Source organism: Leptopilina heterotoma, unplaced genomic scaffold (genome assembly GCF_015476425.1).
Source record: "Leptopilina heterotoma isolate Lh14 unplaced genomic scaffold, ASM1547642v1 Lhet_1, whole genome shotgun sequence".
NCBI classification, from domain to species: domain Eukaryota; kingdom Metazoa; phylum Arthropoda; class Insecta; order Hymenoptera; family Figitidae; genus Leptopilina; species Leptopilina heterotoma.
In genome coordinates, this window is record NW_025110812.1 from 2,088,371 (window position 1) to 2,106,699 (window position 18,329).

Below are 18,329 nucleotides of genomic sequence, written 5' to 3' on the forward strand. Positions count from 1 at the left end.
CAGTGGTTGTCATTTTGTCAAAAAAGAATTTTTTTTATTACTTTTATAAATATAGAAAATAAGTTGCTTTATTTAAAAATGTTGGTGGTTTTTCTTAAAAAAATTCATGCAAATGATCAATTTTTGTACCCTACAACTTATTTTATTATTATTATTTATATTTAATTTAATATATATTATTCTAGCTATATATTAATTTAAAATGCAATTTTTAATTAACCTATTGTTAAAAGCTTTATTTTGGTCCATAATAACGTTTTTCTTTCAAAAGCATCAATTCGCAGTTTTTAATTTTTCAACGCATAATTTCGCATAATAATCAGTTTTTCAGGGCATAATCCAGTAATTTTCTGCGTCATAAAATACTCTTCTTATTTATGTAATTTCTCTAAAATTATATTACATTTAAATATAAAACATATTATAAAATATATTATATTTAAATGTAAACATATTATAAAATATATTATATTTAAATGTAAACGTATTATAAAATATATTATATTTAAATGTAAACATATTATAAAATATATTATATTTATTCGTTTATTGAAGAGACCCAAAGGTTACACTTTGATATCACGTGTTTTGAATGTTTGTTAATTCTTTTAGTGTTGTCCTGAAAAGGATTAATTTCTCTGTCGAAAATGCTCCTGCATCTATGAGACTCCTAGTGCCTTCGCGCTACGCGGACGTACATCGTCGTTCGGTTCTGTGCCTTCATACTGCTCGGACGTACAAATCAAATCCTTCGATCGACACAGTCCTTCTTCAGGACTAAACCAAACCAAACTATATATTGAACATTCTCCATGGTTTTATTATGGACGACAAGCAGGATACTCTATCCTCAGAAACGACCTTCTCAGCGAGGGAAAACTTACTTTTATCGGAAAATCGCAGACTCCACCATCACATCAAATCGCTTGAAAACTTGCTGCAAACGCAAACCTCCCAAATAAACGAACTCACCCTCACAGTGAAGCAACTTATGGTACAAATTGAAGCCAAAAAATCTCTGAATGATGAGGAAGAAGACCTTTCATCGTGCGAGTCAGTTCTGTCATCGTCTTCAAGCAGAAAACGGAGAAAACAGAGCAAACATTCAAGAAAAATTGAAAGCTCTGAGGTCAACAACAACTTAAATCAGTTTTCCCATTCTCAAACTCAAGTTTTACAAATGGATACCCAGGAACCCTCAAACGACGGCAATCGTGACACTACTGTAGATGATACACCAAAAAAGGAGAGAATCCCGCCAATTGTACTCCACAATAAGGATAAATGGATTCAGCTGAGTGCGAGGCTTATTTCAAAAAAGATAAACTTTTCCAAGGCAAAAACCACTTCAGAAGGAATTCGCATCGAACCATCCTCTTCCGATGACTTCAGGAACTTGATTAAATTACTAAAAGAAGAAAACCTACAGTTCCACACCTGGCAACTTCCCTCAGAAAAACTACTTCACATTGTACTAAGAGGAATTCCGGAACCAATTGAAACCGATCTCGTCAAACTTGAACTCGAGGATTTGGGATTTCATCCAGCAACGGTCTTACGTATGAAAAGAAGTAAGGACAAAACTCCTATTCCACTCGTCCTAGTTACACTCCCAAAAAGTGAAAAAGATATTTTTCAACTAAAACACCTTGTCAACGTAATCATAACAGTGGAAAGCCAACATCAGAAAGCTGTCATAGGGCAGTGTTACAGATGCCAACGTTTTGGACATGCTCAAAGCCGCTGTGCCGCAAATCCTCGCTGCGTCTTTTGTGCAGGAAACCATCACACTTACGAGTGCAAAAAGGACACAGTCAAAGCTCGAAAATGTTGCAACTGTGGTGAGGAACATACAGCATCCTTTAGGGGCTGCAAAAGCTGGCCTAAACTGAAAAACCAAATGAAGCCCGTTATGAAAATTACTCCGCCAAAAAATATCTCCTTTGCTGAGGTAACAAAAGGAATTTCCACACAAAGTAGTGAACCCGCAGTTAAAACTGGTGAAATGTCGTTACAAGACCTATTCTCAAAATTCAACTCCATGTATAGCCAAATGCAAGAAGTCGCCTTGCAACTAGGAAAAATGTTCCAAGGAAATAGCCCAAATTCATAATGGATAAAAGTTCTCAAAATGATTTAACAATTTTCTATTGGAATGCTTGTGGTATACTCAACAAAAAACACGAACTGACAAACTTCTTACTGGAAGAAAATATCGACATAATGCTACTGGGCGAAACTTGGCTCAAAAATGGAAACAATCTTACTATACCAAATTACACAGTATACAGAACCGATCGCGTAGCCGAACCACATGGAGGAACAGCTGTCTTGATCAAGAAACACATTCAACATACCCTTCAACAAACTCAAGACTCGCAAATAAAAAACTCTATCATTGAAATCCAAAGGCCTAGTGGACCGATTCTCATCATTGCCACTTACTGCTCACCCAAAAAACACATCACAGAAGCTGACTTGAACGCTTTTTTCTCTTTAAATAACAAGGTTATCCTGATGGGCGATTTAAACGCCAAGAACACATACTGGGGCTGCAACACTTCGAATAAATCTGGAAAAGCTCTACTGCAATACTTTCTCAATAAAGACATCGATCTTCACATCCCAAATGCTCCAACACATTACTGCACAACTGGTAGACCTGAAATCTTGGACATTGTAATTACCAAAAATATTCAACAAGATCTCAACTTGCAGGTAGTCCAAGACCTCAGCTCTGATCACAACCCTATTCAAATTTCACTCACTGGAAACCAGCAAATTAAACAATCTACTACAAAATCTTTTATAAACTGGAACCGCTTCACAATCTTTTTAAAAAACAATATGGAAAATATTAGGACACTGAAAACTACACAAGAAATTGACATGGAATTAAAAATCCTTACACATGAAATTCAACATGCTACAAAAATATGTACGAAGGAAATTACAGCAAACACTCCAAACATTGTTGTCTTGCCGGTTGAGTATGCGACAAATGATTAAGGACAAGAGGAAAGCTCGAAAAAAGGCGCAAAGAACATGCCACCCGGATGATATCTCGTATGCTACTAGACTAAATAACCAACTTAGATTGAAACTACGAGACTTCCACAATAGCAGATGGGACAACAAAATAGAATCGCTAAATTCAGACCGAAGTGGTTTATGGAAACTAATAAAAGCTCTCAAAACGAAGCGTTCAAAAATACCTCCCCTACAAGGGACAAATGGAATGGGATACACAAACATCGAGAAAGCTGAAATTCTGGCAAGCAGCATAGAAAGACAATGTACGCCAAATGAACCAGATCCTGACGATGAAGACGCGGAAGAACTTGAGGAGGAGGTCCTTGGCACAATAGACCAAATAGACGAAACTCCACCAGATCCTATCAGCACAGCCACTCTTCAAGAAATAGAAATCATAATCAGAAGACTTAAACACAAGAAAGCTCCTGGCAACGACTTAATAAGCAACAAAACCATAAAGGAAATGCCTCGTAAAGCCAAGGTCAAGCTTCTGAACATCATCAACGCTAGTTTACGATTAAACTATTTCCCAGCCGACTGGAAATTGGCAAATATTATCACCATTCCTAAACCAGACAAGGACTGGAAGTTTCCAGAAAATCACCGACCAATTAGTCTTCTACCTGCCTTCTCCAAGATATTTGAGCGCATAATTTTATCCAGATTATTGAAAGAAGTGGAGGAACTGGATCTACTACCGAGCGAGCAATTTGGTTTCCGCAAAGGTCATTCCACAAACCAACAAACTCTCAGACTCGTTGAATTAATCCACAAAGGATTTGCCGATAAGAATTTTACGGCAATAGCATATATGGATGTAGCAAAAGCGTTTGACAAGGTGTGGCATCATGGACTTATCCACAAACTGAATGCAGCAGGGATCTCCACAAACCTGGTAAAAATTATCCGCTCTTTTCTGCAAAAAAGAAGTTTTAAAGTAAAAGTGGAGGACAGCTTCTCCTCAAATCACCCCATACTGGCTGGTGTTCCTCAGGGTTCTGTTCTTGGCCCCATTCTGTATAACCTTTACACGCACGATATTCCAAAAAATGACTACTCTGAAATTGCCCTATTTGCGGATGACACAGCTGTCATCTCCCAGTGTCGAAACGAAATACTTACGGTATCCAGACTTGAAAAATCACTTGACGAAATTGTAAAATGGATGGACAAATGGAAAATCGGAATTAACAATGAAAAAACGCAAGCAGTCTTTCACACCAGAAAACGTGAGTTACCATCTGCAAAAATCGAAGTCAAAGATGCGATCATTAATTGGTCAAACGAAGCAAAATATCTAGGCCTTCACATTGATAGAAAACTACTATGGAACGAATATAGGACAAAAAGTCCAATCCAAAATATCCACACCAAAACATCCAAGAAAAAAAATCCAAAGTACAAAAAATCCAAAGAGAAAATGTCCAAAGTAAAAAAATCCAAATGAAATAAAAAAAATAAATCAAACCAATTTTGAGGATGAGAAGACTCTTAAATTTATTCCGTTTGTATTCACATTTACATGTGAATATGGTGACCAAGTAATTTGATATATTCTAATTCTTTCTCCTCCTGTGAGTACTCTTCGTAAGTTTTTACTATATTCAAAATTCTATATGAATCAGGGTTAGGTCCATGACCGGTATGAGACTCAGCTGAACCACCTTTTCTGACCATAACATTTCGTCCTCCACTAACAGTAGTCAAACGTGCTGCACAAGTTTTATTATTTTTGCACTTCCAATATTTTATATCACCTCTAACATAAGATCCAACGTAAAGGAACCCTTCAAAATGTCCATAGGTGTTTCGACCTTTCACAATAATTTCTAATTCTTGTAAAGCCATTGTGCTTTAAACACGTTGCAAAATTCAAAAATTTTTACAATTCAAAATGAATAAATAATGATTAAAATGACTTTGAACTTTATAATTTTGAAAATTTTGAATAAATGTGAACGAGAAAGAGAAATTGACAGAAGATTAAAGAAAAGACAACCGCATAAATAAAAATGACAATTTCACATTGCTTATATTTTTTTGGAATTTTTTCAATTTTGGACTTTTTACTTTTACTTTGGACATTTTGACCAAGACATAAAATCCAATCTAAAAAATCCAACATAAACAATTTTCAAAATTTTTTTTTGGATTTCATTGACTGTGGACTTTTTGTCTTGGACTTTTTGGTTTGGACTTTTTGTCCAGGTACCCTATGGAACAAACACACATGTGAAATGAAGAAAATTGGTCTTGCTGCCATCTCAAATTTGAAGCCACTTCTTCAAAATCCTCACTTAGACTTGAACTGCAAAAGACTTATTCTCACATCTATCATCAGGCCTGCCGTGACCTACTGTATCACAACTTGGGGTGCAGCAGCAAAAGTTCACATCGACAAAATTCAAGTAATTCAAAACAAAATATTGAGGATGATCACTAATGCTCCATGGTTCGTCACAAATGAACAATTACACAAAGATCTTAACATTCTTAGTATTCGCAGATTCTGCCGCGACTCAGCTACTAAATTTTTCAAACAAATCGAAGAACACAAAAATGAGTCACTTAAAAATATTTTAAACTATAAACCCGAAGATTGCCGACCAAGTGCTCGGCGCCCTCGTCTAATTGAAATATTGGACGTGGGCCCCTTTTAAAAATTATTTAACTCGACAATCCTCAAGGACTCAATCAACTTCAATGTGAGACAACAAGGGTAAAGATGCATCCGCATCAACCTAATTTGTACATTAGAGATCACAGACAGACAGAGAATGCCTGCTGAACGCCGATATTTATACTCGCGCATTGCACGAGTAGCGCGCTATTGGTCGATTATGAGGTGGTGGGCGACGCGACGGCGCGGTGGGAGTAGCTCGAAGGTGCGCAGCGGTCAAAATTCGTCAGTTGACGCACATCTTCGTCGATTGATGCCACTTACGCGTGCAAAATTTACAGTTATGTCCATTGTTAATTTCTCGCTCGGATTTTATGCGAATATTTGTTTCATATTCATTACAAGGTAAAGGAAGACATTGTTATTTATTTTGGAAAGAGGAAAAAAGAAATGTCGTTAATTGATGAGAAACAATTTTATGTAATTTTCATTGAATAGAGAGAGAGAGAGAGAGAGAGTTGGAAATGCGTTAGATTTTCAGCGTTATAAACAGAGACCAATTTTCCTTATTTGTCCAGAATAGAGAAAGACAGAAAAAAAACGAAATATTATTGAATAGAGATAAAAAAATCATTAATGATAAAACTTAGCAGCAGATTGTTTATTGTTGTTGCTATTTTTTAAGTAACAATTATGTTATTCTGTTTTTTGTTTCTAAATAATTATCTAGAAAGGCGCGCTTAGCAAGTAAAAATTTGTCAAGTAAAAATTATACGGACTCACCAATGATTTCTCGTACAATTTGTGAGCGATGATACTGGTACTTTCGAACATATCCCTTCCGGGACCGGATGAAAAACATCTTTCCTTTTTACCGGAACATGTGTATTGTTCGGTGCATGGATTTCCGGAAAACTCGCACTTTGGTCCTCGGGTATTCGGCGAAACGTCGCCTAAATTACTGGAGGCAAACGCTGATACAAATGGACCCTTTGAACAAACAAAAAATAAAACGTTTATTATAGCTGTCAATCAATAATTTTCAAAACTATTAACAGATTTTGTGCCTAAATGAAAATGAAACATAACAATCTGTTCTTTTGGAAAATATAATAACCCGCATATTTGAAGCAAAAATAAACATCTAATCCTAATGACTAGATGGTTAATTAGAAAATTAGAAGGTTTATTTTTAAATCTCCCTCAAAAACCAAATGTTTTTTAACAAAAATTAATAGTTAGCAACAATCGTTTTTTGAACATTCCTCAGTTTATTTAAATAAAAAATCCGTTACCTTTCCAATTAATGCTCCCTTGTTCATTTCCTGTTCAAGAAGAATTGAGGCATAACCAACATTGTCACTCGACACAAGACGATTTGTATTGTTCATACTAGTCGGATGTACAGCGAACCAAGAAATTGCTCCCAGAGGTTGATTATTAGCACCAATTAAATGAAGCTGGGTCATTGTCTTATCTACATCATGCTGATACCTACAAAATTAAAAATTTTTCCTCGTTAGCGAAAATATTCGTTTCCTATTTTGTACAAACATCCCTCATAGTACTTGACTTCCCAGGACAACATAAAAACATCTCGTCCATATCCTAATTGTATCCTTTTATTGTAAATTATTTCCAATTACTTATTAATAAATTTTACACAATGTACAACTGTCTCTAGATAGTATTCAATTACAAAATTCTAATTCTTACTTTTCTCTCTCAGACTCTGGATTATTCATGTACGCCTGTGGACTTCTATTGATATTCGCTCCTAAAATTTCGCCTTGTGATATTAATATCCTTCCAGGTACTACTGCATTATGGGCACTTTCAATACTCTAAAAAAATTGTTTTTTATTGCATATTTAAAATAATTATATTATATAGACAAATTGTTTATTGACTATAGAAGAGAACAGAACAAAAAACGAATGAAACTTACATTTGTGATTCCATTGACTAGTGCAAAAAAGGTTTGCTTAACGAATCCAAATATAGTGAGATCAAAAAGTACATCCATCATAAAACCTCCTGGCGATGAATGTGTATGTGTTCCACTAATCATAACATTCCCTTCGGTGTACAAGTCACCGAATTTTAGTTTCAGTCTTTCAATAATCTGCAAATTGTAAGAAACAAATTTAATTAGTTACAGTGTTTTTTTTTTCTTTTCTGAAATGGGGCTGACTAATTATCCAAAATAAGAATTAATTAAATCACAAAATTTATATAAAATAATCACAATTTTAATTAAATATTTTCAAATTACAAAATTCATATATACAATTAGTCCAAAATTAACATTAATTAAAATAATACTTATATATAATTATTAATATCTATATGTAAATAATACTTCAACAAACTCAAAACATCCAAAAATAGTCAGGAAAGTAATAACATGAATTTAGGCCCCAATTCTGGAATTGAGGCGCATGATTATTCGATAAATATCATTTGACCGAACTGTCATTTTACCGAATTGCATTTATCCAAACTGTTAATTTAACGAAATGTCACTTTTCTGAAACGCCATTCTTACAAATTGACATTTTTGCGAAATATCATTTTTACGAATTGACATTTTTAGGAATTGTCACTTTTGCGAAATGTCATTTTTTCGAATTGTCATTTTTAACTAATTGTCACTGTTGCGAATTGTCATTTTTGCAAAAATTGCTGTAGTAAACTTGTATGCATATATATATATATATATATATATATATTTATTTATTATATTTACGAATTTATTTAATATATATATATATGACAATTCGAAAAAATGTCAGTTCGCATAAATGACAATTCGTAAAAATGATATTTCGTAAAAGTGGCAATTTGTAAAAATAGCGATTCGTAAAAATGACAATTCGTGGAAATGACAATTCGAAAAAATGTCAGTTCGCATAAATGACAATTCGCAAAAATGACTTTTCGCAAAAGCGACAATTCGTAAAAATGGTGATTCATAAAAGTGACATTTTGTTAAAATAACTGTTCGGATAAATTCAATTCGGTAAAATGAAAGTTCGGTCAAATGACATTTGGGGAATGTCGTATTTCTTAGCACCAAATTCGTATAACGATTTAAATGAGCCATCGGCATAGGAGCTTCGCGTATAGGAGACGAAATAGGCTCAGTAAATTCTACCAAGGTTGTAAAATAATTTAATGAAATGTGTGAAATCCAATGCAGAAAGGCATAAACACAACAATCTGCAACAATCCATTGAATCATCTCAAAAATAATAAAAATCTAAAATTGTGAGTAAATTTAATGCAGAAAGGCATAAAACACAACAATTCATTAAGTCATCTCCAAAATAAATAATAAATATCCTTGGGCCGTAGATTAGAAGAAATTCAAAGAATGGTTAGAAGAAATATATCACATGACCGTGATATCCGTTGCAACCTCAGAATTGAAATAAAATTAATAGAAAATTAAACAAATTATTATTCAATGATTTAAATGAGTTTATGAGTTGTAAAATTAATAATTAATTTTACAGCGTCACACAGCAAAGAGATGAAATTTTGTGAGGTTCAGAAGAATGTCAACATGACAATTCAGGATGGACTTAAAAGTCTAACGTCGCTCATACAGAAAGTCTAACTAAGACACGAGGCAAAAAAAAAAATAAGAAAAGCAGAACTTCTATCATGATCGGTAGAAGTTCCTCTATGAGGAAGAATTTCATCAGAAGTGGAATCTAATCTAAGGAATCGAGCTCGATACGGAGTTTCCAATAATTTGTCAGCGAGTTACCAATAAATTATTAATCTCGCTCCTCGAATCCTGAAAGATCTTTGCATTGTACAAATTTTGTATTGTCTTTCTAGTAGCGACATTCAGCAATAATGATTTAACTCTATGTCCGTGACATGCTCAAATTTAGATAAATTACACAGGTCAACAAAAAAAGACTTATTTTTTTTTATGAGATATTGGCATGGTTTCCGATGTATTTTTGGACGCTGAACACGATCCCATCTTCCAAAATTGCCCATCATGTCAGGATTTTGAGAAAAGTGGGGATAAAGATCCCAAAAACGCTTTTTTGAGGATTTTCAACATTTTTTTTTCTTTTTAACCTGACGTGCTAGAGACTTTCACAAGGTCTTAAATTAAAGCTTGTAATGTTCACTACAAGACCCATATCCATAAAATAAAAAAAATTAAAAGCTTTTTCAAAAAATAGGGTTGAAGACACTAAAAAAAAAGTGTGTTTTTGGATTGCTTTAATAGACTTCTTGGAATTGCTTGGATTCGATTGAAAATGGTTACTAAGGGTTTTTGGGATCACTGATTACGAATCCGATATTAGTTTTCAAAAATTCAAAATGGCAAATTCGTAATCAACGACTCCAAAAACCCTGGAGTAACAAACTTTCAAGCGAATCCAAGCAATTCTTAATTTTTACATCTGCCATCTTGGTTCCTCCATGTTCAATTTTTGAAAATTAATTTCGGATTTGTAATCAACGACTCCAAAAACCCCGAGTAACAATTTTCAAGCGAATCCAAGCAATTGCATGAAGTCTATTAAAGCAATCCAAAAACACACCTTTTTGGTGTCTTCAACCCCATTTTTTGAAAAAGCTTTTAATTTTTTTTTATTTTATTGATATGGGTCTTGTAGTGCACATTACAAGCTTTAATTTAAGACCTTGTGGAAGTCAGGTTAAAGAGAAAAAAAAATGTTGAAAATCCTTAAAAAAGCGTTTTTGGGATCTTTACCCCCACTTTTCTCAAAATCCTGACGTGATGGGCAATTTTGGAAGTCGGGATCGTGTTCAGCGTCCAAAAATACATCCGAAACCATTCCGATATCTCATAAAAAAAAGTAAGTCCTTTTTTTGTTGACCTGTGTTATAAATAGAACGAATGCAAGCTTGAAGTACCCATATAATTAATTTTGATGGATAAATAAGTAAAAAGGAAAAATACAAATTGTTTGGACAGAAAAATAGATGTAAACAAAATTTACCTCCTTCTTAACTCCATAACTTATCATGGCACTATCTACACTGACAAAAACAAATCTTTCCTCGCCATCGTCGATAATGAATGCTCGTGAGAAAGTTCGTAAATGAAGGCCCGTGCCTTTCTGCTTGATAGACGCATATCCCATCTGAAAAATTCAATGAAATAAATTATAAAATACTTATTATAATTACAAGTTTACAAATTGTAAACTAAATTGAAACAAAAGCAATATTGAAAAATTAATGATTGTGATATGAATATGAAGAAAAAATCAACTATATAATAATAATAATAGTTGTTGTTGTTGTTGTTGTTGTTGTAGTAGTAACAGTAGGAATAGTAAAATAATAAAAAATTTTCTTTCCAAAATACTTACAAATACAACTTCCGCCGTTGGTCCCGTGGTGTCAGCAATTCCAACACCAATACTGTAAGCTGTAAATGCAGTTGGTAGAATAATAAGAGCGATGAATATCTTGATTAGTCCACATTGTCCTGTGTATGGAACTCTCAACGAATCCATTCAATCACTGTAAAATTTTTTCCACGTACTTACTGTAAGAAATAAAAGAAAATATTTTAAAGAAAAATTAAACTGTTATTTCTAGTTTATACAAAAGTCAAGTGAAAAATATAAAAACAATGATTAACACTTTACTGATTAAACTGTTATTTCTAGTTTATACAAAAGTCAAGTGAAAAATATAAAAACAATGATTAACACTCTACTTTTTGTTATCTAATCTAAATACACGTATATATTTGTAATCATTAAAACCAAGTAACGACAATATTTTGTTATGAACGATATTTTTTAAATAAAAACAAAATTGTCATTTTTTAAATAAACTATTTTTTTAATCATTAATTACAATTAATTTTAAATGCATATATTAAACTTGATTAAAAAATATTGATGATTAAATATTTTATTCTTAATGCAGATATATAGTTTATAAATTTGAAAATATTTAATGTTTCAGACAGTTTGATATTTTTCCAACTAAAATAGTTGCAAACGTCGAATAATAAATAAAACTATTGGAAATTTTTATTTATAAATTTCTAGAAAAACATAATTTTAGTACTACAATCAAGTTTCTTCTTGAAACTTGACACTTACTACTTGCAAAATCTACTGGAATGTATTGTTTTACAATGTATCGCTAGAATGAAAAAATATTATATTTTTTCGGTAAAATAGTTAATTTTGAAATTATATTAATAAAGTAAGAATAAAATTCTAACAATTTCATTTGCTTCACATTTTGTAAACAATATTAGACTTTCATTTTAAATTGAAATTCAATATTCTCTAAAAAGTGTTGAATAACAAAATATCAAAAATGTTAGGAAAGTACTTTTTCATTTTCAAAAGTTTGTATATAAATGAGGCATTCCATGTCAAGTGATCCAGGTGTCTTACGGTGTAATGCTTATTTCGATAATTTTTTACTCTTAAACTATTAAACATAAAAATTTGGCAAGGTACATTTTGGAAAGGTTTTTTCATGCTCTTTCGATTGAAAATAAGCATTTAAAAAAAAAAAAATTTTTTGACCCAAAAAAATCAAAATTAAAAATAAATTTTAATTTTTTGGAAAAAAGGTCCCATTTTTTTTTTTTTTTTTTTTTTAAACGAAAGCTGAGGTTTTTTCCTAAAAGGACATATAAATGAAAAAGTGGGACAAGAATGTTTAAACATTGAAAAACAGAGGTTTCTACTCTCTAAACCCGGTTTTTAGCTCTGTTTACGAGAAAATTCATTTTTTCAATGTTTAAACATTCTTGTCCCACTTTTTCATTTATATGTCCTTTTAGGAAAAAACCTCAGCTTTCGTTAAAAAAAAAAAAAAAAAAAAAAAATGGGACCTTTTTTCCAAAAAATTAAAATTTATTTTTAATTTTGATTTTCTTGGGTCAAAAAAATTTTTTTTTTTTAAATGCTTATTTTCAATCGAAAGAGCATGAAAAAACCTTTCCAAAATGTACCTTGCCAAATTTTTATGTTTAATAGTTTAAGAGTAAAAAATTATCGAAATAAGCATTGTACTGAAAAACCCAAAAATTTAACCCCCTCCCCCTCGGAAAATATTGGACTAGGTAAAAAAATATTTTCACGAAAAATTACTATCTATTAGTACTACAAAAGCCCCAAGTTTTGCTACGATTGGAGAAAAATTTTTCTCCACCCGGATCACTTGACATGGAATGCCTCAAATATAAAAAATAAATGTTAATATATACATATGCATGTAAATATCTATATACACACGAGTATACATATTAATATAAAATAAAAAATATTCCATTACAACGTATTAAAATGTGTTATATACAAATTATTTTTTCATTTTGCAATTTTATTTCGACATAAAAAAAGTAAAACTTTCATGAAAAAAAATTGTAGCTAATAAAAAAGGCAGAAATAATTTTTTTAAAAATAATATTAGAGGAAAAAAATACATTTTTATTTGATGCGTAAAACATTTGTTCGTTTATATAATATTCAAAATAAAGATGAGATAGATTTAAGAATTAAAAAATAATTTACATCATCGGCAAAAATAGAATTACATACGTCGGATTATCAAGAAGATTTTTCATATAAATTGAAAAAATGAATATATCCAATACGGATATTATTGGGATATTCTAGGGTTTCTCTCTTTTTCATTATTTTTTAACAATAAATCACAAAAACATGAAAAAGAGATAAAAAAAAATACAGATAGAAATATGAAGAGTAAAATAATAAAAAAAACCATCGAATTTGGAAAACAATATGTTTTTATTATTTCATGACTAAACTTGCAGATATGAAACAATTATAAATATGCGGTACAAAAATTTGTTTCAAAGTCCAAAGAGTTACACTGAAAATCATCCATTCGTTTATAATTCAAGAATCGAAGAAAAAAATTTCAATTCGAAGAAATGAAGGGAAATAAAATTTACTCTTTGATGGTAAAATTAGTGTAAGTATTATATTTTACAGTTTGGATTAAATTTACAACTAAAATAATGATTATTTTGCCAATTAACGAATTTCTAGAATTGCATCGTTGTTTGTTTACATTGATGCTGACGTGCAAGAAATTGGTGAGTAGCAGAATTTTCTTTTATTAACAATATCGATATTTTATTATCATCTGGCGCCATCTATGCCCGTCCGGAGTTCCTAACGTCCCCCACAGGGACCGTTACGTTTAATAATTGTATAGCAATGATGATAATAGTAGCCATCAATTATTATATTATTCCAAACTTAAAAATTCACTAGAGTATCAGTTTTTATCGAAGTACAAGATTGATAGAAAAAATCCGCGAGGTTCCCCACTTGGATAGTAATTTATTTTTTTTTGTTCAACACATAATATAGTGATCTTATGTGTTGAACAAAAAAATAAATTTTTTGAAAATAAATTACAAAATAATAAATTTTGTTTTCGAAATAATTTTAATTAGTTCAATTGATAAAAAATGGAATGGACAACGCGACAAATCCATGCGATAATTATTATCAACATATTTGTGGTTTATGGAATTTCCAAAATCGAAAAATAGATTTCTTTCAAAGTGCTCGGGAAAAAATGGATCCGATAGCAAAAGGTAGAAATTTTTTAGTTTTTTTTTTTTTTTGCTTGCTCTATTAACTAAGTGGTAATTTAAATAGAGAACATATCATTTAGATATTTTGCAACAACCAGAGAGTGATACCGACAGCATTAAATTGTCAATGGAGAAAAAATGGTACAAAGTCTGCGTGCGTCAAAGTAAATATCAAATTGAATGAAAAATTGAATGAAAATTAGTATTAAAAATAGACTTTTAATTAAAATATCTATTCTTTTAGATATTTCAAGTGCAAATGGCTTTCAACGATTAAAAGAAATTTACGAAAGTAGTCTAAGATTGCAAAAATGGACAGAAATTTCTTTACATTATACACAAATTTTTGGTCAGAGTATTTTTTTCGACATTGAACTTAATGAGGAACATATGATTAAAGTGAGATTACAAAAAAAATAAGAATTAAACTGTAAATAAATTTTTTTCTAAATTCTAAAAAAATTCGTTTTTTCCTTAATAAATAGGTTGTCAAACCTAGCAAACTTTCCCGAATGCTCACAACTGTGTCAGACGAAATGTTTAATAAATTTGTCCATGAAAAAATTCAATTCTTGGACATGTATTTTACACCGGAGGAAACGTATTTAGAGAATGATTTAATATTTTTGTTATACAATTATAGACAAGTATGTGGTTTATTATAAAATGAAGACAAATTCAAAGTTGTATTTTTCAATTATTATTTATGCTTACTTATTAATTTTATCATTTTAGGAAGTAAGTAAAATGTTACATATAACTAGTATCACAACAATTAGAAAGATTCAAAAAAAGTTCAATGATTTAGAAGTTTTTACACCAGTAAGTAATCAGAAAGAAACAAATTTTATTTTCCGAATATTTTTGAAAATATTTTTTATACTTTAAGAAACAAACTTTTTACAGATGGCTAATATTAATTGGCTTAATTATTTCAAAGCTATGGGAATCAATCTAAATAGTGATGATCGAATGGAAATTGAATTTAATCCAGTATTTTTAGATGCAATAATTTCTATTATTTTTTATAACGAGCCTAGGATTCAAGGTAATTACAAAAACTTAAAAACCGAGTCACTTGGAAATATGTTTCCCTTATTCCAAATAATTTCATTTTTACTACTAATTTCATTTTTTTAATTTCTAATTTACTTTTTTAGCAAAATTTATTCACTTTATGTATATAATGAATGATGACATTATAACGTATTGGAACCAATTTTTTCCTGCTCTTCCCAATAACATATTGTATGTATTTTAAATTAATTGTTTGTATTTAATTTTTTCAAATTTCGCTTTGAATCCTATTATTAAATACTTTATTCTTTTTCTTAAAGATCCACTAAATGTTTAAAGGAAATGCCTATTAAAATGGGTGTGGTAGAAGAAATTATACAAAATCATTTACAAGAAAAAGTTTCATTTGTAAGTAACATTGGAAAAGTAACAAAAATTTTTCTTTTTAATTTCCCTCGAACGAAAATGATTTGAAAAATAGAAATAAAATACTTTTATAGACATTTGAATTGAAGTATCTGAAAATATAATTTTAAAAAATGTTTCTTAAATCATTTTCTTATAGTTTAAACGAGTTTATGAAAATGTGTACGAAACATTGGAAAGGAAAATAAAAAATAGTAAGCTACGAAAAGATGATAAAATTTATACTCTAGGGCAACTGAGAAATATAGAATTTCAATTGCCGGGAATTTATGCAAATAGAAAAAATTTAATGGCAAACGAAATAAGTTACGAGGTATATATTTAATTCAGTAATTTTTATCAAAAGTAACATAATTTTGAAGAATGAAAAATAATTTAATTTAAATTATAAAATTTGATTATAATATTCTAATATTTCTTTTTTTTCATAGTTTTATTATAATTTAGGATTTAATTGTGCAAAAATTTTTTTGCAGTTTGAGATTTCTTCCTGCGGTTTGGAAAACTTGATAAATTTTAATAAAGCTCAATTGAAATTTAAAGTAGAAAAATATAAGCAACAATATTACGGTACTCAAGTTTCTGCTACATCACACGAAATGTAAGTGAAATTAGTAAATATCTTTGAATTTTTGTAATTGAGAACGAAAATCTATACAATTAATAAATTTTCAGAAGAAAGAAACGAGATTTACATCTGAACTCATCTGACAGTAAAAAGCATAATAAGCTCGGTATGTAAACTTATAAAATTCTATTTTCTCCGTTTTCAGTGACGGTTAAGAGTATATATCTTTTCTTCACGGTGGAACTGCTGCATATGCGCTAGTCCGGTGCCTGTCGCTGGCTTTTATACTCTATAGGCAGTGCAAGGGAGGGGGAATAGTTGTCGCCGGCTGGAGGGGCGGTGCGTGCGCATTTTAGCTGCGGACGGTCACCAGGACCGTAACTACGACTTCAGTACCTGCTTCTTAATACGCGTACTGTTATAAAGTTTTACAAGTGACTTTTTGATAAAAATTGACAGCAGTTTTTTTTATTGATTCTTTTTGTTTTAAGGTCAATTGTAATTATATTATTTTGTTTCTAAATAATTATCAAGAAAAGAGAGAAAAAAGGCGAACTTATAATGACAAAATTTCTTTCCTTATGCTGGAAAAAATATCTTACAACTACATTTTTTTTTAAAGAAATTGTAGCCGAGCATCTTCTCACAAACCTGTTCAGTAATGATGCACCGATGTAAGTTGTTTAATCATAACTATATTCTATTAACAAAATTGTACTTAACTAGCTAAAAATATACATGCAATTTTTAATTCAATTTTTTTTTCATCACTTGCAAAAAAAAATTGATTATTAAATCAAGTTAAGTATTTATGAAAAATATTTTATTTCAAGTTCTTGGAATTATGGACATTTGGCTTTTTTTATTGGTCATGAATTGTCCCACGTATTTGATAATATCCACAGTTCTGATAATGATAGTAAGTAAAGTAAAGTAAAATTTATTAATTAAAATAATAATTAATCATGAAATCTTAACTTTCTATTTAATTTGCAGCAATAAATCCTTCAATTTACAATCACTTTAAATGTTACGCTAAACAGGTCAACAAATTTGGGGTAAATTAATTTAAAAATACATACATAAAACCGAATTTTAAAAGTTTTTAAACATTTAAACATATACGAAAAGTAGAAACTATTCCTCAGCAACTTTATTCATTAAATTTCATATTTTCAGCGATTTCAAATCAGATCTACAAATAACGAAGTTTTAAGGGCACAAAGACAAATGATGAAGGAAATTGTTGCCGATTCGGTTGGATTAAAAATTGCTTATAAAGCATTTAAAAAATTGCTGAAAGACAAGGCAGAAATAAAAAATCAAAGATTACCGTATTTTAATGAGTTAAATGAAAATAAACTATTTTTCACCTCTTTTGCTACCGTAAGTAATAAAAAGAAAGTGATTCTTATTTCTATGGTACCTTTTATTTTAAAAATAAAAAGTATATTCTATTTTATCTTAACATATTTCCTATATAGCAATTTTGTCAACAACCTTTGAGGGTTTATAAAAGTTTAGATACACATCTACCAAATGACATAAGAGTGATTATGGCTGTAGAAAATTTAAAAGAATTTTCCACTATATTTAATTGTGATAAAGACAGTTTTACTAAATCTTTAGAAAGATGCGATTTATTGGATTAAAACTAAGGTCTTGTCAACGTTTTTAAAATGTGTGAAAAATGATAAAATTTATGTATTGTTTTAATGTTATTACTATTATTATTATTATTAAGATTGATATCAATTTTTTAAATATAAATATTTTGTATATGGTGGTGGATGGATATTTAAAAAATTGTCTACAAAATTACTGAACTAATAGAGAAATTTAAAAAAATTTGTCAATACATGTATATATATATAAAAATGTTTATATATAAATAAAAAAAATATTTCATTACAAAATTGAAATGTGTTACTATTTTTTCATTTTACAATTTTATTTCGACATAAGAAAAATAAAATTTTTATTAAAAAAATTGTAGATAACAAAAAGTATGAAATATTCTTTGTTTAAAAAATGTATGAGAAGAAATAAATAAA

The 18,329-nt window shown here is 30.1% G+C and overlaps 2 protein-coding genes across 5 annotated transcripts in view; one reads left to right on the plus strand and one right to left on the minus strand.

The window, feature by feature from the left end:
* The window catches only part of LOC122497629 (neutral ceramidase), a 77,297-nt gene that overhangs the window by 48,460 nt on the left and 10,508 nt on the right, over positions 1 to 18,329 (minus strand). For 3 of the 4 annotated variants that reach the window (XM_043604877.1, XM_043604874.1, XM_043604870.1), the window contains 6 exons: positions 11,029 to 11,207; positions 10,654 to 10,797; positions 7,605 to 7,781; positions 7,373 to 7,500; positions 6,952 to 7,150; positions 6,440 to 6,646 (listed from right to left, as the gene is read on the minus strand). In XM_043604877.1, the coding sequence (XP_043460812.1) occupies positions 6,440 to 6,646; positions 6,952 to 7,150; positions 7,373 to 7,500; positions 7,605 to 7,781; positions 10,654 to 10,797; positions 11,029 to 11,175 (1,002 nt within the window). In that variant the 5' untranslated portion in view covers positions 11,176 to 11,207. Of the gene's footprint in view, positions 1 to 6,439; positions 6,647 to 6,951; positions 7,151 to 7,372; positions 7,501 to 7,604; positions 7,782 to 10,653; positions 10,798 to 11,028; positions 11,208 to 11,310; positions 11,380 to 18,329 lie in introns of those variants that run through there. The other variant, XM_043604882.1, reaches the window with a different exon arrangement.
* LOC122497646 (neprilysin-like) lies at positions 13,466 to 18,084 on the plus strand. Its single transcript, XM_043604893.1, has 18 exons — positions 13,466 to 13,630; positions 13,708 to 13,754; positions 14,121 to 14,264; positions 14,345 to 14,428; positions 14,509 to 14,663; positions 14,750 to 14,911; positions 15,000 to 15,086; positions 15,171 to 15,312; positions 15,425 to 15,512; positions 15,602 to 15,689; positions 15,847 to 16,020; positions 16,184 to 16,308; positions 16,383 to 16,441; positions 16,898 to 16,949; positions 17,109 to 17,194; positions 17,272 to 17,333; positions 17,455 to 17,661; positions 17,760 to 18,084. Exons 1-18 carry the CDS (start codon positions 13,590 to 13,592, stop codon positions 17,925 to 17,927), a joined length of 1,971 nt encoding a protein of 656 aa, XP_043460828.1. The 5' UTR covers positions 13,466 to 13,589; the 3' UTR covers positions 17,928 to 18,084.

Excerpts from the sequence above, each read along its gene's own strand:
- LOC122497646 (XM_043604893.1), top strand. The coding sequence starts at position 13,590 with ATGAAGGGAAATAAAATTTACTCTTTGATGGTAAAATTAGT. Across the intron at positions 16,442-16,897 it reads TAAAAAGCATAATAAGCTCG|AAATTGTAGCCGAGCATCTT; the intron begins GTATGTAAACTT and ends TTTTTTTTAAAG. Across the intron at positions 17,662-17,759 it reads TTTTCACCTCTTTTGCTACC|CAATTTTGTCAACAACCTTT; the intron begins GTAAGTAATAAA and ends TTTCCTATATAG.